At 39.9% G+C, this 21,222-nt stretch overlaps 1 protein-coding gene across 2 annotated transcripts; it reads right to left on the bottom strand.

The window, feature by feature from the left end:
* Positions 1-4,513: 4,513 nt before the first annotated feature.
* On the bottom strand, positions 4,514-8,736 carry ABRACL (ABRA C-terminal like). 2 transcript variants are annotated; one of them, XM_082302442.1, is made up of 4 exons: positions 8,646-8,736; positions 6,246-6,312; positions 4,921-5,064; positions 4,514-4,629 (listed from the first exon to the last, which is right to left on the bottom strand). In XM_082302442.1, exons 2-4 carry the CDS (start codon positions 6,304-6,306, stop codon positions 4,589-4,591), a joined length of 246 nt encoding a protein of 81 aa, XP_082158568.1. In that variant the 5' UTR covers positions 6,307-6,312; positions 8,646-8,736; the 3' UTR covers positions 4,514-4,588. The 2 variants fall into 2 exon arrangements, with proteins under 2 accessions (XP_082158568.1, XP_082158567.1); XM_082302441.1 differs by having other exon boundaries at positions 4,514-5,064.
* Positions 8,737-21,222: the final 12,486 nt, after the last annotated feature.

Genomic DNA, 21,222 nt, shown 5'->3' with positions numbered 1-21,222 from the left:
TTGCATGATTTTAGGTTCCCAGCAAAGTTTTCCGGTCAAACCTTAGGTGTCTGTGGACTTGGAGCTACCAGGGTACCTTGAAGATGTCACATACGAGAATTTAAATATTCCAATGCCACTGAAGTTACCTGCAACACAGTTATTTCCATGTTTGTATCTTGACTTCAGTGTGAACTGCTACATAGTGCTGAAGTCCTGATGAATGGTGGTGAGCATCTTCAACTGCTGTTGATTTTCTTTTTTTTTCCCTAAGAAAACTGAAAGCAGATTTCCAAGAAAATCATGCTGTGCTCCAAAATAAAATTTTCTAAAGGAAGCTTTTTTAGAACATTAGCTGCAGAGATGGACCAAGGCCTCTTGACTAATAAAGACCTGGCAGTAATATGTCCTCTATTACCAAAACTTCACAAAAGACCTAATTCTGCAGATACAGATGATCAATTTTACTAATATAATCTTCTGTGGCATTTACCAGACTTAGCAAAGACCAGGAAATTCAGATTACTATATTCCCATTCAAACGTAATTGTCATTTTACTGAGTGTTTTCCCACTGAGAAAAAATAGTCAGGTTTTGAGTACCTGTTGTAGCAGTAAGTACGCATAGTATGCATATACAATTACATGGTACACACTATTGGCCTCTCTGGAGAACAGCTTCAAACATGGCAAGGTGGCAGCAAAACCCTCAGTGTCACTCAGCTTTTAGTGGCTGTGCAGGAAGGAGCTCCAAAAAGGAGCAAGGTCATGGACATAATGCTGCTATATTTGTGAAAATGCTGTACTGGAAAATGCTCAGCTCTGACTCTGAGCATTTCTCTGAAAGAAGTTTTGATCTGGATCTGATCTGACAAGATGCAGGAGAGCGTTTGTAGGTCAAATTACTCCCTCTCTAGGTTACCAGGCTGATATTTGAGTCACTCAGGTGCTTTTGCAGAGATGAGCATAATCTGCAATGACATCTAGGCTACGCCAGAAGATAATGCTGCTTCTGGTGTGTTATTCAAAATACGTGCCAGCAGACTGGCTTTGGCTGCTTAAATACGCACTGCAGTGCTTTTGTGGCTAAAGCTGTACTCAGAGTGGCAGAACTAAACTGAACTGCCACCCTCAGGAAAACTTTATTAGAATAATTTTACATTAAGCAGTTTATGTAACTAGGTGTTAAAAACACTGCTTTCTAGAAACACTGTCAAGCACTTAACCTCAAATAACCCATTCAACTTATTGTAAAACCAGAGGTACCTGGAAATATGGGCCACACAGATTCCTGGAAATCATTGCACTGGAGCAGCTCTTCAACCTGCTCTTGATTTTCTTTGAGAATGCCATTTCAGTTCAAAATACTGAAGATATCTTGCCTTGAAAATCAAATTGTTAAGAGATCTAAGCTGGTATGGGTTTTGCTGCTGGGAGAAAAGGCAGATCACATGAATTTTGCAAAATTACTGACTTTGCCCATTTTCAAAAGAAACAGGCTGGGCTTTTTTTAAGTTCTTGAAAGCATGATTCCCATCATAGAGTTAGCAGACAAAGGATTTTCAAGTAATGCTGAACATAAATTATGCTGCAGACTGTGGAACAAACTTTTAGAACTGTTTTTTATACTAGGTGGAGATGATACAAAGGTATCATTTAAGGGTTAGTGTTTTGGTATGGAGACATAAGGCCAGTCCTGTGACAATAATTGCTTCATGTGGTGTCATCTTACCAAAAGCTCTGCAACTGTTTAAACATACTTATATTTTGTGCTGCTGGAGCAGAGGAGAATCTCAGCCTATTTCTAGAACATCCAAGTAATTAAAAAAAACCCTCTAAGTATCAGTGGCAATATAAGAAGTTTTCAGTATGTAAGAACTTCCTGCTTCTCTTCCTCTTGTTCTTTCCTTTAAGTGGTTTTTTTCATGGCAGAGCTTTACACAGGTGTGAATGGCAAAAGTGACATTGCTGTCAAGAGAAATCCCTTGGAGCAGAAAGAATATCTCCAGCAAAGCTTTGGAGGGGACATGAGGAATGAGAAAAACACAACATGAATTTTCAAAATTCATTCCAATGTGAGAGGCACATAAATGACAGTATTGCATGTATTTCAACCCTTACTTTGCTCATGCTCCCAGAAAAAAAAACCCCAAAATACTATGCTCACAAGAGAAATAGCTGCAAAGTTTAAGATGTCACCACCCACCACAAGAGGTTATGCAGACCTGCACCTCAGCACCTTCACAGCTTAGTTAAAACTCCTTTGAAAAGCACGTTTATCTCCAGTCACTGGATTTTGTACGGAAACAGCTGAGAGGAGTGAGTGTGAGTGCACACACTCCACTCCCTTAGCTACTCTAACAGTCCCACCTGAAGCCATGCACTGGTGACAAATTGTATTAGCTAGATTTGCCTGAAGCTCATCTAACCTCTCTTCAAGGTTCCACCATGCTCTCAGATCTTATGAAGATGGAGACTGAATTAGTCAAGCTAGACTTTTGGTAATTTCCCGGCATTATCGCAGGCAGGTAACAGCCTTACTGATAGCTCTTATGCTGTTGTCAAAAATCTCTGATTCTTCATACTTCCCCATAGTCAGAATTACTTTCTATTTTGGAATGGCTGGTGCTCCTGGCTGACCTGCAAACTTCCTTTCGACCCACAGCTGGCAAGATCATGAACCCATTGCAGAGGAGCACTGATTGTACTACTGTTTATAGAAATAGGTATTTCCTTCCCCCAGCTTTCTCTTATTGTGTCAAGTGGTCCAGGAACTACATCTCATGTCCAGGCCATTTGCTGTGGTAATTATTTCCTCAACAGATGTGTGGTCCTATGCATGGGAAGAAATGTTAGTATTTATATACTCTGAAAAATATCTCTAAAAAAAAAAAAATTAGAAAGTCAACAGTGCTTGTATATATAACCTTAAGTGAAAACCCTACACAATTCTGAGGCCAGTAGATACTGGATTAAACTTTGTACTGGGTGCAAATCCTTGGATATACATCCTTGTTCCTGTTGTTCCTCTCCTGCTTTCAGAAGCAGAGAGAAAATGAAACTCAACTGCCCCAGGCAGTACACAAGCCACATTCTCCTCTGATTGTTACAGATTTATTTTAATTCCAAGTTTCTCTGTCTCTTTCTACATGGTGTTCCCAGAAGCCCTGAGCACTTTTATTAGTATTGTTAAGATAAATCTAAAATAAGAGAGACATAAAGGTCTCTTCCTAGTCCTGTCTCGGCTCCAACTCAGCACTGAGCCTTATATTTACTGGTTTGGTTGTTTTGTTTTTACTAAATTTTCACGGCTGAGCCCTTCAGTACTTAAGGAGCTGTCAAGAGCTTGTACCGAGAACTACTTCCTGGCTGGGGTAGGTTGGTGCCCTCAGTACCAAAACTGGCATCCATAGAATCACAAAGCACTTGGTATCTGTCAGCATACTCCGGCTGTTCTGTGAATCCAGACAAACCAGACTCAGGCTTGCAGCGAAATAGAAGCAGAAGCAAAAACATCTGTGGTTATCTGGCAACAGGGATGGAGCACTGTGGAGCACAGGGGTGGAGGCACTCGCCAGCTCAGGTCTGGAAGCAGAAGTGCTGCACCAGAGTGACAGAGCACTGGGGCCAATGAGCTGTGCTGAGCTTCTGCTCTGCTCCTCCAGTCCAGCTGGCTTGGACCCAGACAGCTCAAGTTTCTCTGCATATCACTTCCCTGCTCTCCAGATTCTGGGGCCAGCACAGGCAGAGGCAGCCCAGATCTGTTTGCACACAGGATCTAAGTTGTTTTCCTGTTGCACAAAGCAGAGCAAAACAAGATGAAAGGGGTAGCAGCTGGAACTACACAGCTTTGTACAGATTCCATAACCATGCACACATTTGCTGGATCTGGAAATGAGGAGATGCTTTTCAAGCATTTTGCACTTGTAAAAGTCTGCTAAGGGAAATTCACTCATCCTGCAACTTTAAGAGCTACAGCTGTGGAGCATAAGCACAGAGCAGGAAGCAGTTTTGCTTACCCACAGCTGCCTTCCTCATGCAGCAACTCTTTCTCCCTACTGGAGGGTGCACTTTTACCTGATGAAAAGAATTGGCAGTAAGCTAGAAAACAATCAAAAGGGCTTTTTTCTTCCCCTGCCCTCCCACTTTCACTCCTACTTACAGAGAAAGTAGGACTTCTGTGAGAAAAAGAATCACAACCTGAAGCTGCTGTACTAACTTCCGGTTAACTCTGCATGAGAGCATTCAGGGAGCTCCTCACCCACTTCCTTCACAAGTCTAGAAGATGAGAAAATGAAAGCATATGACACTGCTACAGATGAATGAAGTACATTCAACATTCATGCCTTTTTGTGCAGAGTCTGGTCAATCCGAAGGGCAGTCATTCTATTGAATCACGCTGCAAAATTATTTCTCACTGTCCTGTTTTCTGAACAGTCCAGCTGTTCAGAAATACGCTCCTTGCAGGAATTCAGTTTGCTTTCATTTCAGATTGCAAATAAAAAGAGAAACCAAAGCAGTAAGAGTAACACAAATTTAAGTATGTGCTTTTATTTCATACTTTCATGGCACATTTTCATTTGTAAACATTAAATAACCAGTCCTCTTCTTCAGATGTTGAAAATAACCACCAGACATTTGAGAGAATTACCTGAGATTTAAAAACAAAAAATAAAAAAAAAAAAGAGAGAAAAAGATCTGGCATCTTTTACATTACTCACATACAGTACCATTTTAGGAAGACTTACAAAAGGGAATGTTTTCCAAAATAGGACAGTTTTCTTTTGACTATAAAGCTATACAAAATACATTAAAATGCCTTAGAATGATCAGCCTTATTAAGAGGATGTGGCAAATCACTGTTTCAAACAATTCCATTAATGCATAGCTGAAACACTGCATCAGTCCTGCAGCAGCATGATATCCACATTGTCGTGAACACCTTGTAAAAGCAGCTCTCCTTGGTAGGTGACAATCTTCCGTCGTTTTGCCGCCTTAAGCGTTCCCACCAAGGCTTCAAAGAGGTTGGCACACTTTTCATCAGCAAACAGCACACCAAATTTCACACTCACTTGTCCATCAGCATCTAAATAAAAGACATAGTGTAGATTTCCTTCAAGTTAGGAGAGTACTGGGGAAATAAGGTTACATACAGAACATTGAAAGTAAACCCCACTCTGTTTCCCAATTTATCTGGGACCATATTATGGTCCCATTACCATATTCATGCTGATGAATAACAGTAGGCAGAACTCCTGCCTAATCTAACTTTGCCTTTCCTTCCGGAGACTCATATCGAGGACCACATATCTGCTATGTTTACTTTTATTGATGACTTCCTGAAACCTATGACAAACACAGGCTATTGAACTTCTTCACAGTGTTTGGAGGAAAATAGTTTTAAATAATTAAAATCCTAGAATCCTAGAACATCTCAAATTGGAGGAGACCCCTAAGGATCAAGTCCAACTCCCTGCTCCTCCAACCTAAATCTAAACCATACATGAAAATATTTTTTTCACAATTTTTTCACTCATTAGTATTTGAGGTTCACATTGAAAAGGCTGCAATGTGAATTTTCACACAAAGCAACAATTTAAAAATGTATTTTTAAGTTGTGCTATTCCTAAAAAGCAGATGCAGTCATACAAAATGCAAGACGTACATATCCATTTAGGTTTTGAAAAACAAGTGGAACTGAACAAATGGCACCAGAACTGACATACAGGAGCAGGTAGCACAACCACAAACTGCATAAATATTTGTAAAGAAAGGAGTTTTAGCAATGAAAAACAATCTTAAGAAAAAAGGTACCTTCTAAGCAAATTTAAGGAAGTTTGGAACTACACGTACAACTCCTGGATTAGTTTTAGGCATACAGACCAACTTCTTCCAAATAATACAATCATCAGCAGAATTGAAACGCATGAATTCTGAAGTAGAGAAGTTACCAAGGAAGGAGGTGGAAGGAGGAGGTGCAACTTTCTTCTGTGGTGACTGTAGCAAGTATTGAAAAGGTAAATCTTGCAGCTGATTCAGGATTCAGAGAGCAGGACTTCAGGTGCACATCCTCTCTGCTGCAGAGGCTTAAATGTTTAACTTTATAACAGAACTACTTTAAAGGATGGGACATAGGTGGTACTGTACAGTTCAACATTAAGTGCATATGTAGGTTTTCAGGTTACCTGAGCCTGCTTATTTAAATTTGCCAAGTTCATAGCTTGATATAACATGACTACATCTGTACCGAGACATTACAATACTTACTTTTGGTTCCCAGCCGCCGAATCTCCTCCACTAAGAGGCTAATTTCATGTTCCACGTTCATTGTGGTCTAAAAGTAAAATAAATTTTTACAAAGTTATTAGGAATCCTGTAAATCTTTTGCACTGTTCTGCCGTGTTCTCAGTTCTTTAGGGATGTCACAACACTTCATAAATCCCAGGAGCCTGGAGACACACGACTACAGGATAATCTAGAATTTTAGTCTTGAACAGATAAAGAGCCTCTGCACCTTCACATTTGAAGGGAAGAGAACAGAAGTTACAATCTTGTTACATTCTATACACAAATATAAGGAGCCAATCTCAAAATATGAAAGATGTGGGAAGGTCAAGGAAAAGGAGGGTTGTTTGTTTTAAAGAATGAGCTTAAGCTGCCACAGAATCAGAGCAACTCCTTAACATCACAGGTGTTCAGGGGCAACTTTCCATCAACGGCCTCAATTAAAATGGAACATCTGCCTTTGAATTTCTCTCTGGGATACGTGGTAGATTTGGTTTCTTAAACCACACCACAGCTTTCTACATGTGCTGGGAAGATACTGCAGGCATCCTGCTGGTTACAGACACACATGGTGTCCGTAAGGACAGCAGCTCCTGAGAGCAGAACTGATCCAAACTATGCAAGTGACCTGAGGCAGTTAACGTTTTTGCCTTTCATAGTGATCCTGAAAATCTACTAATAATTCCAAACATGTCCTGGGCACCCCTTTGCCCTGAAACACAGCAATTTGCACCAATGTACACCAATGCCTTGCAACAGCTTAGCCTTAGGCAGCCCAGCATATGGCAACACTGCAGTCACACAAAACACTATCTATCTATAGTGTCCAAGGTTAACAACTACAGACACCTGAACGGTGTTTTATGACCTATGCTGTGCAAAGCAGCATCAACACAATGAAACCATTAGACATTGAACTCCTCAAGCAAAAACCGGGATTAAGGTAGGCACAAGAAACTAGGCACCACAGACAAAGCAAACCATCAAATGCAGCTTCCACGGGTGCCAACAATGCAGCCTGGAACAAAAGCCACTGAGAGCTTCTGGAGCTGAGCTAGCTAAAAGGGGTTCAGTGAGCACTGAAACCCACTCTGTTGTTCAAGAAACCAGGATTTCTGCACTAGTATGTAAGTGGAGTTAAAAAATAAGCATCTGAATGCATCACAAACTCTTCCTAAGAGAAAAGCTTCCCCTCCTTTCTTACTGAATTAAAATAGGTAAGAGCAACACAGTTCCACTTCCTGAACCCTTATGATTCATCCAAGAGGCAAAATACCCATTGCAACAGAGTCTGATTTTAAGACCCAAAATTCACATGCAAAAAATTTTTCTTTTTAACATGCAAAATTGAGCAAGGTTAATTATCAGCACGGGTTTCATGCAAAGCCCCAACCAAACCACAGGTTCATCACTAGTGCACAGTAACAGCAGCAGACTGACAGGTGACATTGGAAATGGACCACCACTACCTAGGGCAAGGCAGCAAGGCTGCGCAGCTGCAACTGCCCTAGGTGAATCCTACAAACTTCTGGATTTTGCTTGAGTCGGCACTAAATAGATCAAGTCAGCAAGGAAAATATGACCCATCTATTAGAAAGCTTACACTCTCACTATTTGTCAGACTGCCAGTTCTGATATTGGTCATGACAATGGTATAATTAGCTCCTCTTTGAAGACGTTCTTCTCATTTTAAAGGCTCTTTTTTACCTTCAGCTCTTTAAATTCACGTTAATTTCTAATTATTTTCATACATGTACACCATCAATATAAACTGCAATATCTAGAATGAAAAAAGTTAAATTCTACATTATTAGGCAAGACTTTTGAGATCAGAGAAGCATGGCTGAGCAAGGAGTTGGGATGCTCGGTATTTTAAAACTTAATTACTTGCCTTATACTGTAGATACTCAGCACAGGAACTGTCAAAGGTGCACACCAACTATTAGACTCTAATTTAATTTCTGATGCCAATACACTGCTGCAAGGCAGTACGTGGTACGGAAACTAAACTTCTCCTTATTTGGTGGAAACGCGCCGAAGCGCTGCGAGCAGACGCACACACCCCCACACATCTGTCACCCACCGCGCCGACCTGTCCCCTTGCAGGCGCTGATGGCTCCTCGGCAGGACCGCGCTGGGCGGCAGAGCGCAGCTCCCTTCCCACACCCCGGCGGGATCCGACTCCCGCCGCCGCCTGCGCAGGGAGCACCGGGAAGCGGGCCCCGCCCGGGCGAGCGGCAGCCGCACCCACTGCCCGGGCAGAGCCTCTGCCCCCGCAGCGCAGGGAAGGAGGGACGGCTCCCCGGGCTGGAGGGAGGAGAGGAAGGAAGAAAGAACGGACGGACGGCTGTCCCCGACCCGCTCCCGCCCGCCGCCACTCACCCGATGCCGCCGCCGCCGCCGCTGTGGCCGCTCGGAGCCGGCGGAGCCGCGGGGCAGCGCCGGGCGGGGCGGGAGCGGAGGGGCGGGCGGAGGGAGCTCTGCCCCCGCCGGGCCGCGCCGCCCCCCGCGCTGAGCTCCCACCGCCCCGGGGCGGCGCTCCCGGCCATCTTGGGCTCGGCCCCTGCGCGGTGCTGTGGGAGCGCGCCGGGGCTGCTGCGCCCTCTGCCCTGCCGGGACCTCTCTCCCCGTGCCGTGCCCGCGGCAAGGGCGCTAGTGAGTTTGTTGGGTAAAACGCCTTCCAAGGCCAGCCCGTCAGCAGCTCCCTCTCTGCCACTGGATCAGCTTTCAATAATTCACCGTGTTGCTTTAGTCACTTTCCGTCACCGTACCGTGCCCCATGCGCCCCATCTCTGCTGGCTTCCCCGGGTGACATCGTGCCACTTTCCTTAGGCCCCCCACATTTATTTTCTCCTAGAAAATCAGTTCTCCTTCCAAGGAAAATGAACGAGCTAGGTTAACACCATTTACTTTCGATAAAGTTGTGTTGAAGTGTATCTGTATTTCCATTCAGCACCCATGTCCTTGCACTCTACGCTGCAGAAAGAATGCAATTTATTTTTTTCTGTCTTGTATCGTGGCATTGACTATTGTCTCTCTTGCTTCCTCTTCACCTCAGAAACGTTTACGTCCTCTCTCAAGGACTCAGGCATTTAAGCCGAGAGCTGCATTAACTCCTACAAAGCAACGAAGCTGCCGCCAACGCCCCAGGCAGACTCAAGGCTCGCACCAAGGCTCTCCGAAGAATTCTCACTGGCACAGCTGAAGGCATTGCCGTTCCCGGCTGTCTGTCCCGCCTCCTCATCAGACATGACTGCCCCTAAAGCCGAGTTGATATAAGAAATTATTTCCAGCCCATGCAATTCACATTTTCATGCACTAGTTTCTGAAGGTGAGATTCTTTCTCAGACTGTGAGCTGTGCCAGCTGGGGCTGGTCCCTTATTACATTCTCCCATCCCAGGTGTGAGGAGGAATTAAATAGGTGATGGCACCTTAAATCACTGCAGCAAGCTCTGCTAGGATTCAAACCTGCAGCTAGATAAATTGATTTACACAGTGGAAATGATGCCAAGAAGATCACATTTTTATCACTCCAGGGATTGTAGTCCAAGCCCATTGCTTTTCCAAGGGATTTTTTGGATGGTGTTTTCATGGAAAGATTAACTTTTCCATAGAATAATCACTATTTATCTATCAGTTACAGAATCTTTGGTTACTAAAAAACCCAAACATACTGCTTTCTGGTTGTGATATGCTATCAAAACGTTTTCCAGAACAGATTGGATATATTTCACATCAATAAAGGGTGGTCTTTGCAAAAAACAAACCTTGATAGTTAGGGAAACAAGATTAAAAGGCCTACATTCCTACGTCGATAATGAAATAAATGAAATTTAAATCTATCGGAATTGAATCAAAAGACAGTGAAAATTCCCAGGAAAATGTAGTATCTGAAGAGCACTGATGCTCTGTGCATATGATGCCATATGTGTGTACTGCTTTTCCTAAGATCTTTGTTATACTGGCTGACAAAACGCTAAGTACTACAGTAAAAAAAGGTAGTTTTTAAAGGTAGATCTGAGATAAAGCTTTTAAAAGGGAATCTGATTAGTATATTAGCAAATATGTCAAAGATTCCAATTATTTAGTAGTATAGAATAAAAGTGCTTATCTTCTGGTTTTATTGTCAACAACATGCTTTCAGTTGCACATATTCTAGATTTCTTAATCATCAAAAAACATCATTACATTTGCACAAATAATGTTGGCCTTTGCATAATGTGATTGCTATTATGGATAATTTATGTTTGATCAAGTAATAGTTTGTGACTTTTCAGACTAAATGTATTATTATTATTGTTGTTGTTATTATTACTATTATGCCGATGATTAAATCTATGTTAAAAATTCTCTTCAGTTTTGACTCATAGACCCTAATATACAAGAAACATCAACTACACATCTGAGAAAGACGAACAAAAATCTGTAATTGCTCATCTTATTTTCTTTTACCACATTTTTTGAATAAGTGCAATATATTTTTTAGTTCTGTCTTTTGAAAAAGTGTTAGACCCAAGTATTTGTCACCAGACATCAGGAGATTATTGAAACACTTTTGTTACTATTTCTTACGTGGCTCTTCCTGGTCATGTAATGTTAAAATAGGTTGATAAGAAATCAAAACCATCTGTTACCATGACAATTAAGGTAACAGATACTGCCAAAGTACAAAAATTAGCTGGGCAGCATCAGAACTGAGTGACTGATTATATCCTTACAGGGACAGCAGCAGGAAGCAGGAAGCATTATAATTATGGAGATGGTGATTTCCCATCATTCTGTTTCCACAAATTGATGTTGTTTTAAAAATGAAAGAAGCGCAAAATTGTTCTTTACAAGCTTACAGGACAGACATGGAAATATTGCTCATACATATTTCATATAACTGGGGAAGGTCATAATCAGACTCATAATTCATTATGCATTTTAGCTGCATAAGAGTACTCCTTAAAACTCATGAGATTCTGCCTTAAAACAGACTATTCTGATTTGACCTTCCTTGGCATCTCTTTATTGTTACTGACCCCCCAGATGCACATGAAGGCAGCCAAACAGAGGAATTATGCACAATGTAAAAAACATAACTTGAGAGCAACACAGTAGACATACTGCATCTGATCAAACCATCAATTTAACAGGACATTTTGCCTCCAGCAAGGACCATGAGCAGGCATTTGGAAGACAGTGCGATCAACGAAAACTATCGGTTTCTCTCCTGGCTCCTGGCACTTATTGGAGGAAGCAATTATTCCATCTTCTCCTTTCTCCATCACATTCCCTAATTTAATTATTTATTCTAATATAAGATGAATGTATCTCCATGTTGCTGATCCTTCTTGTGTCTCTTTATAATTTTTCGAACAATTCTGTGTTATTTTCTGGGATTGAATTAGCAGAACTGTCAGTATTATTCAGCATGTGGGTATAGCATATACAAAAGACATGTCTTCTGTTTTGTTCTCATTCCCAATAATAATAATTCCCAACATTTTACTTGACTTTTTCAGAAGTTCTAAGCACTATACACAATGGTTTCAAAAACTGTTTCCAAAGTGATAGTGATTAATTGTTCTGTTACAGATAATTAGGATTACTCTCCCCCCAGTACACTACTTTGCATTTTTCAGTACCATCAGGTGTTTTACTGTGTAATTTAAAATAGGATGGCACAAACTTCGTCACCTCTTTTCCCATTATTTCAATGACAGCTTTGAACAGCACAGAAGGTCCAAACAGAAATGGTACTATGAGTGCACTAGTAATTAGTAACCTCTCTCCATCACGACCATAAGTTGACCATCAGCTTTACCTGTTTGTCTCTTCCTACCTTTCAGCTGTTTGTTGATTCTGAATGGAATCTTAATATCTTCTTACCCCATGAGAAATTAGTTTTATAGAAATACTTAATGTTTACAGTAAACACGTGGTAAGCATTTGTCGGTACAGGTTTCTCCAGAGACAGGTGTGTAACAGCATTAGGGCCAAGCCTGAAAAATGTAGGGGAAAGTTACAAGGTCATTCGCTAGGTAATGGCCATTTTTATTGTTTTCCAGCATATTCTAGACATTCTCACTTTACTAGTATATGTTGATAACTCATGCTGTTCTTGTTTTGTATAATACTGTTCTTTTTAATTTTTGTTGTATTGTATGTGCTTGTGCGTTGGCAGACATATGCATCACATGGGCATACGCAGAGTTTTCTGCTGAGATCCTCCCCAGATAAAAACCATTAGAACTGACAACACAATTTGCAGATTTCACTGTTAGATGAGATTGTATTAACAGCCTTCTTACATAATCCAGGTCTTACCTTTGCCTTCCAACACATTTTTGTTTGACATGTTGATTTAGTAGAGACATGAATTCCTGCTGCATGTGCCTGCGTCCCACCCCCTTGCTTTAACACCAGTAACCTGTACCTGTGCAAAGTGCCAGATTCTCCTTACTGCCTCCAAAGCTGGATGGAAACTGTAGTGCTGTGATTCAAACAGGAGTGTGTGGATGTGTCTTGTCTTAGCCCAGCCCCATCAGGTATCTGTGCCATCGACCTGCCCTGAGCCACTTCTCACCATGGGTGTATTGCACCCACTGCGTGAGTGTGCTGCAGGGTTATGACTCAACGTGACTCAACATGAACTTGTAAAGCCACTTCAGCCCCGGCTAAAACAGGTCTTAAAAGTCTTCATATGATTCAAAGATTTCAAGTGGTAGAGGATCTACTACATTCCTTATTCCTGTGGGCTTTGTAAAACCACAGAAAAAGTAAGATATCTTTTTCTAGAACATGACCAGGTCCTTGGATGCAATGAGAAGTTAAAATTCAAGTCAGTACTGTTATAGAAACCTGATGAGAATAAGCCAATATTCAGAGAGTATGGATATTAGGGACAGTCAGAAGAATAGCTGTATTTTTTGAGACAAGCCAGTCAACGACAAAAACATCACTCTTTTACGAACTCTGTATCCAAAGGATCCTCATAGTTTTTGGTCCAATCATTGTCTTCTTTTGCCACTCTCTCTGTCTTAAGTCAGCAGTTGTTTCAGCAGAGAAAATAATTTGACCAAAATGAAAAGCATAGTGATGCTCTGGAAAACTTTCCATGAATTTGCATGTAGACTCACATTTTAAAATATTGATTGAATGGGCTCATAGCTTTACTTTTCCTATAATGACCAAAAAAGCTCAAACCAAAAGAGAACAACAGAAAAAACCCCAACACTTTCTCTTTTTTACTCTCTCAGTGAGTTACTTTTTTAACTAAGCAAAACATAAACATTTCTTTTGACGTAAAAGGAAATATGCCAGACCAGCCTCAGAACAAGAGAGACTACAAGTACAAACACAGTGACTGCTGACAGTCTTGATTCTTGAATGAACACTTCAATTGAGGTAGATGGAGTGATTCACTTACGCTGTTACTCATTGGTGTCTGTCCAGGAGAGAGGACTTATTTCAGGAATGGCCTCAGTGCATCACAGCCTTCCTGTTATTCACTAGGTGCCTCAAACAGTATAATGCTGCTACTTGCTAAATTTAGCATGTAAACCTTTACTACAGTGGAATACAAAAGAGAAGGAGTATTTAAAATCTTGAAGTAAATCACTGAAATTACTTGCTCCATCCCTAAGCCAGGAGTAAACCTCTGCATGAAATTACAGAAAGGTGCTGTACCAACACAGACTAGAAGACTGGGCCCATAATGTTAGTTATACAGCACACACTGTAAGAAAAACTATGGGATGGCACTAATCCATGTGTCTGAGAGCAGTTACTTGAAAACTGTAAGATTGAATCCAAAGCCTCTCTCAATAGGCACAAACTCAGAATTAGCCAGGGGGTGATGCTTTTCTGCATGAAAGGATGTGAAGTAAAGAGGATGTGCACGAATGTTTTGAGAGAGAAGAGCATCAAAAAGTGTTTGGAGACAGTTTACAAAGAGAAAAAAATGTATAAAATGCTGATTATATGTAATTATTTTATATTGTTCTTTGTTATAAGAGCTGAATATTGGAGAGAGAGGAACACGAAGACTAATTATTTTCTTATATTCCTGGTGTCAAAAAATCTCATGTGGCAAGGAAACAGCAGTACATCTCCTGATCTCCAGACAGCATGGGAATAGCTGAATCATCCAGTCCCTCTGTCCTCTTGTTTGATATGCACCATGAAAAAAAATCACCTCCCCTTCTCCTTTCCCTCTATACATATACATACACATACTGATATTTTGGGGACTTTTTCAGAAAACCGAAAATACAGGCTTTGCATAAAAGATGTCAAACAATGGTAGCAGAGATGACAGTTACATTAATATGGAATTACTATCCACAGCCCCATCAAATACAGTTGTAGGTGTAATATCTTTATTTATTGGTTTCATATAAATTTCCTTTCTAAAGCTCAGGCATTTATCATGAGTCATGACAGAAGTACATCAAATCTTTTCCTGAAGCAAATCCTACTGAAATGGAACTGTGGATTTGCATTTGTCAGAATGCATTTGCTTAGCATATGAAATTGTGTCATGGCAAAAGTCATCACAGTAATTTTTTTTTAATTGGTGAAATGTCAAGACCTGCTGACCATGCAATCATAATTCTCAGCAGTTTACCGTTGGCTAAAAAAAGGTAAGAAAACTTTCTTTATCACTGAATTCATGACTGTTAATGATCATTTAATTAAAGAGTCCTGTTTATAAGCATTTTTAAGGATAAATTTTGTCTGTAATTTTGCTTGTCTGCATTCCAGGTTCTTAGATGAAAAACAATGCTTGTGGTGCATATTGGACCGCTTGAATCTGATAATATTTGCAATTGCACTGAATTTATACTTAAGTCACATACAGAAACACCTTATTGTTTCCTGCATATGGAGAAGTGTATTTTTTAGGATAAGATTTGTATACAAACTGCCTTTTAGGAGTTCTTTTTGGCTTCAAGATACAATGCCAGCACTGAAATCCAAATGAGGTTCAAATTCACGTGTCATCAGATTTTATTAATTTCACTGGCACTGCAGCCACAAGTCATTTGATCCTAAATAATTTGATTTCATGCTGTTTGAAACTGCAAGAGAGAACAACAGTCAGACTCCCAGCACAGCTTCCCGTGAAGCACTGGTAGTGGTCTCACATATTGACCTAATAGCCTAATAGGAGGATTTCTGTCACGGTGTAGAAGGTAAAACTGTGTGTTGATTTCAGAGAGTAGGCAAATATCTTCCAGGGAAGTACTATGAGAATATCAAACTAATTTGCACTTTTAACTATGCCACATGGTTTGATTACAAATGGGTCAGTTTTCTCCTTCATCTGACACCTAAATTTTATGAATTTTTCATCTGCAAAGTTAATTGCAATTGTGTATTCTAAGCTTCTGGGATAAGCCTTACCCCTTCTTATTTTTCCTTGAGGAAATTATGTCCAAGGATCTCTGACATGTTGGAGAAACTTAGATTTAAAAATATAGTTAAGAAAAATATATAACCGTTTTCTTGTTTGTTTTATACTTATCCTATGCGATTGTGTTACATGTATATGAATAATATTTGCCTCTGAAGGTACTGTGATGTCATATTTTGAAGCAGATATTATTTGTTCTCTGTCACACAAATAACACAGATGAATCCCACGTCCTTTATGTTTACTGAAAGAAGCACAAAAGCTGTCTTGCACACAGGCAAGTGAACAGTTACAGAAACTTCCCAATGCACTTCCTCCGAATCCAAGTCTTCCTTAACTAAGTTTAAACCATCTTGTTCTTACAGTTTCCTGCCTCCTTTTTTCACAATGAGTCGTTCAAAAAAGCAAGGGTTTGCCACTTTGAGTGCATAATCATTATTTATTGTATTAGGAACCAGCATATTACTCCATTGTAAACAGTTAATCTCCACTTTGATTTTAATGGAATCTTATAAAACAATATTAGATGACGTGAAAGCAGGCTTCTGCTGATCTGCAAATTTGGCAGAAATGATGAGGGTGAGGAGGGGGCTGATGATTCCAGAATTTGTGTATATATTTCTGTTCTAAAATCCAGAAATAACTAATTACAGTGCTAACAGGGAACAGAAATTGGAGGGGTAGTTTTATTTTTTTTCTTGAGACAATCAGTTGTATCACAGACCAAGCAAAGTAAGTCAACCTTAACTAATAATTTGTTAACAGTGTTAACTAATACAAAAGCTCAGTACTAACCACTTCTTATATAGCAAATAGTCATCAATAAAGACTCGGTACATTGGTTAATTGGTTACTACAGATCAAAATGTTTCCACCACAGAGGCAAGCAGAAGACTTGAGGCCAGTGTCTCACACCAGAAGAAATGAAGGCGTTTTTTTGTTTACTCACTTTCTAAGGAATACATATCCTTTATTTCATTACTGGGAAATAGAACTTGTACATGTTCCCAAGCTAAAACTGACTGCACAGGCTATTTTTCTCACAGGTCAGATGTGAGGAAACAGAACCATTTCACTTCCTTCATAATCTCTATATAAAGAGAAGAGGAAAATGGGACCAGACCTATTGTTCTTACAGTTTCCTGCACCCTTTTCCACTATGCCTCATTCAAAAAAGCAATGGTTTGCCACTTGGAGTGCATCATCACGATTTAGTGTATTTGGATATCTAATAGTATATATATGGCTTTTGCAATACACAGACAATATCAGAAAAGCCCTTATTGGTAAAAAGGTTGTATGTGAAAGGTAGCTTCTGAGTTTGTGGGGTTTTTTTTCATCTAAAATAGTGTAGCTCCTCATTAAAAGTGTTCCCTTTCTTTCAAGTTAATAAGATCAAACTACACAAATAAATAATCTGCCCAAAAATCTTAATAAACTATTTTTGGGTTTCCTTTTCTCAACTGTTTTTCCTAAGTCTTCAGTTAATTGAGTGGCTAGAGTACTATGATCAAATATAAACAAGAGAAAGGTTTTAGAGTCATAGAATCATTTAGGTTGAAAAAGACATCTAAGATCATCAAATCCATCATTACAAAATACATTGGTGCACTCTTGGCCACCCTAGTCCCAGGCTTTTTGCCAGGGCTGCAACAACTGTTACTGAAATGGACTGGGAAGTCGGACAAGAAATTTCTGTTCTCACTCATCAATAAGCTGTAGATGGAGATGTGGAGAAGCAAGCGTGAGCCCACTGTGTGCTCCTGGCAAGCCCTGCATTGCTCTCCAGTGCTATTCCTTCCATCTCTACGACATCCTCTACAAAGGAATTGCAGGGATCATGCCCTGAGGCTTGCCCTCACTGTCTCTCAGCCATTTGTAAGGCACTTGTATAAAGAAGCACTACCCAGACATTTCCCATGAAGAAGCCTCCTAGTACATCACTCTGTGGATCAGCAGAGGATGAGGAGGCTGAGATAGCCTGCTACCTTTTGGTTCCTGTTCAAACTAAGAGATCTAAGCTGCTACATTAGCCAGGTAGCAGCAGTGCTTAGATTCCTGCAAAAAATCAGCATTGCCTTTTATCACAACTGTTTTTTGATCTATTGGGGAGTACAGAAGAGATAAGGATTCAGGACACAGCCCTTCAGTCAGAGAGGTGACTGTACACTCTAATAGCTTCCTGATTAAATTATTTTCTTTTAGAGAGTTAACCTGATCTTAGCCTGAAAGAAAAGGCACATGGGAAGAGTGATGATGCAAAGTGCTGCTTTTTTTCACCTTTTGTTTCATATTCTAGTATAAGAGCAATATGTGCTTCATGCACTCGAGAGTATTCTCTCTCCTCCGTCAAAGACACAAATCCTGGTAAATTACTTTGGTGGAAAGCAGACACAAGTTGACAGTTCCATGAAAAAACATGTGGATAGCAAAAGATGCAATCATCCCTCTGTATTTATGTACATAGATCCATTCCATCCTGCTGGTCTCTAACTCGCTCATTTTATGATTAATTTAAAGAACTGTGAGATCCGGACTTTTTTTTTTCCCTAAAGGAACAGGGAGAAATAAAGTACTTGGCAATGATTCCACTTAAATTCAGAAAGTTGTAGCACTGTGTAGGCTTAGCCCAAATTCTACCAAATATAGTCCTGCTAAAATGACTGGAACAGAACATGGTGTTTCAAAAATAAAGAAATTACATTTATTTAGAACACTTGAATGGGTGTTAATTAAGTGTATTTCCACTCTGCTCAAATCATGGGTTTAGTTCAAATAACTTTTATTGATTTTACATTACAGGACTGTCATTAGCATTTGCTAACTGAGTCAAGTTCTGTTGGTAATAGCTTTTCTCCAGGAATTATTTATACACTGACAGGAAAACTACATCCTTCTCTGACATCTTGAGACTCTCAATGCAGACAGAAGTTGTTTCAGTTCTGTGTATATTTTATGTATCTTACTGTCAAATTCAAACAGTGGGGTCTGTGAATGGTTTCTGTGAATAGAAATGGCAGTACAATGAAAGTGCTAGTGTATTTTGAAATCAAGTTCTGCTCTCAAGTATACTAATGCAGGTGCAAAGTTAGGCTCCTCAATGTGATGGAATTATCCTAGCTTTTATAAGAATACATGTGAGCTGGGGACATGTAGGTGAGGTCAATGATCTAAAGTAGATGGGGATTTGGCTGTGGGGGTCAGGGCTGCAAAGCAGCTGCTAGAGGGGCAGCCACAGCCAGGGCCAGCCTTGTCCCAGGGGAGCTGCCTTCATCCCAGATTCTGCTGCAGGGCCTGGCCAGAGCTGCAGCTCCACTGCATTGCTGCCCTGTGTGTTCCTGGCTGTGGGCTGCTGGTCCAGACTGCCCGGTCCTGCCCACTGCCCGGGCTGGGGGTGGCAGCATGGGGCTTTTGCCAGCAAAGATGACCACTGCCTGTCTTGTCATCATGCTCAGATCCCAGTTTCCCTTGCTAATTCCTCACAATTAATGTGGATAAAGAGATACCAATTGGAAATAGATCTCCAAAATAAGTTAAGATATTCAGAAGGAAAAAAAGAGAAAAACATAAGACAGGGGTCAGAAAAAATTACACAAAATTAGAAAGTGTGAACATATAAGAGTCTGGAAAAACATATTAAAGCAAAGCTATATATAGAGAGGAAGACCTTTAATTATGAGACTCCTTCCTAGAGCCACCACAGATGGAGCACACAGCATCTTAATATCCCTCCTATACCTGACTGAAACATCAGAGAAATGTCACAACAGTGTTGTTTTTAACAAATGAAGCATATTTGAAAGCACATGGAGGTGTTTTTGCTCTAGAGGAATTTAAGAAAAAGAAATAAACTAGATTATTGCTATCTTTAAAAAATAGAAGACACAGGGAGGGTTTTTTAGTTTATTCATCTTAACATACCAAGAACATCATTGTGGACAAAAAAGGAACAAATTAAAATCCTTGAGAAACTGGTATTAATGGAAAACAGCTAAAAGAACAGGCTGAGTCAAATTCTGACCAAGAGGGAGAATCACTCTGTGATATAACAAACCCATGAATCCAGAATAGAGAAGACACCAAAGCACAAGGAAAAGGCAAGCTGGAATACAAACTCCATGACTATCAATATTGTGGAGGATTGTATTGCTGTCTGTGATGAAAAAATATGCAGAAAAGAAGGTTAAAGGGGGAAATAAAAAATCTTGCATAACAGATTATAACTGAAAACTCTTTAAGTAAAAAAATAGTAAGATGGAAACTAAAATATAAGTGAAGTGGAAAAGGACAGATACATTTATATATACAGCTAAAAGCAGGGAATATAAAAAGAAGGAGGGGTTGAGTATGTGTGTAATATGGGAGAGATGTGAAATTTTGCTTTCAGCACTTCTTCCCACCTCATAACCAATTTCTGACAAATTCAGTAATGTGCCAGAAGTTTCCTGAAGTAGCTATTAACAACCCTCCCAGATGGAGATTCAGTGGAATAATGATGAATAATCAGGAAGGAATAATGAGGAATAATCCCATCAGGAAGGGATAACATCCTATTTCATCATCAAATTACACTGCACTTCCACATTCAGGGAACAAGAGGAAAGAGTAAAAGGTAGAAGAACAATGAGAACTGCTCAAGAATCCAGGGTGACGGAAGCTGAGTAAATAAAGGTAATGGAGGAAGTTAAGACTGTTTTCAGACTAGTTGGGACTTCAGTAGTGAAAATTCTAGGGCTTCAAAAGAAAGAAAGATACTGAAGGACTGCAAAGGTAACCCAAATAATTTTTAAAAATTAATTTGAATATAGCCTTATAATACTTCAAGGCAGCAGTTATCAATATATAAATAATTTTATGAATAAATATGTATGTTAGTGTCAAAAAGTACAAAGAAAAGTTAATCTTACTCCTCCTGACTCTGCAAAATTATAGGGAATATATTTATAAAAGAAGATGTAGACATTGTCATGAATAAGCTGTAAATAAATACGGCAGCAAGAGCAGATGGATTTGTAGTTAACTATTGTAAGGATCTAAAAGGAGTTTTAATTTATATAAGAGACTTACTTGATAGTATCGTGCAAGCAAGAGACATTCTTTTCTTTTGGAAGAAACAAGGATAGTTTTAAAATTTAAAGACAGGTGATATTCAATCAGCTGCTCAGGCAGGTAAATATAAAAAGTCACTCTGCTTTCAATATATTCTGTAAAAGAATGTCTCTCTGGAAACTACCAAACACACGTAGCTCTGCTGTGGTGAGGGTAGGGGGACCCTCACCTTTTGAGATGCACAGATGAAATCTCCTGTAGAAATCTGCCAAAATCATGAAGGAGTCAAGGTTGCTCATTTCCAGTATCTTCCATTTGATTGCTTTAACTGAAACCCCTTTCCTTTAAAAGCTTTCATTTGACTGCTTGCTCTTTTCAATCAGTTGAAGTATTTGGATGAAAGAGAAAAGGAGTCAATTTTTTAATATGGGCAACTTTTACAAGGACCATGATAGGTATATACAATTAAATGTTTAAAGGAGAGACTGGGGAAAATTGGTGCAATA

The sequence above is a fragment of the Coloeus monedula genome, assembly GCF_965178545.1.
Source record: "Coloeus monedula genome assembly, chromosome: 2".
NCBI classification, from domain to species: Eukaryota; Metazoa; Chordata; class Aves; order Passeriformes; family Corvidae; genus Coloeus; species Coloeus monedula.
The sequence above is the reverse complement of the archived record's forward strand: the minus strand, read 5'-3'. Positions and strand labels throughout refer to the sequence as shown.

Excerpts from the sequence above, each read along its gene's own strand:
- ABRACL (XM_082302441.1), bottom strand. The coding sequence starts at position 6,306 with ATGAACGTGGAACATGAAATTAGCCTCTTAGTGGAGGAGATTCGGCGG. Across the intron at positions 5,065-6,245 it reads TCGGCGGCTGGGAACCAAAA|ATGCTGATGGACAAGTGAGT; the intron begins GTAAGTATTGTA and ends TCTTTTATTTAG.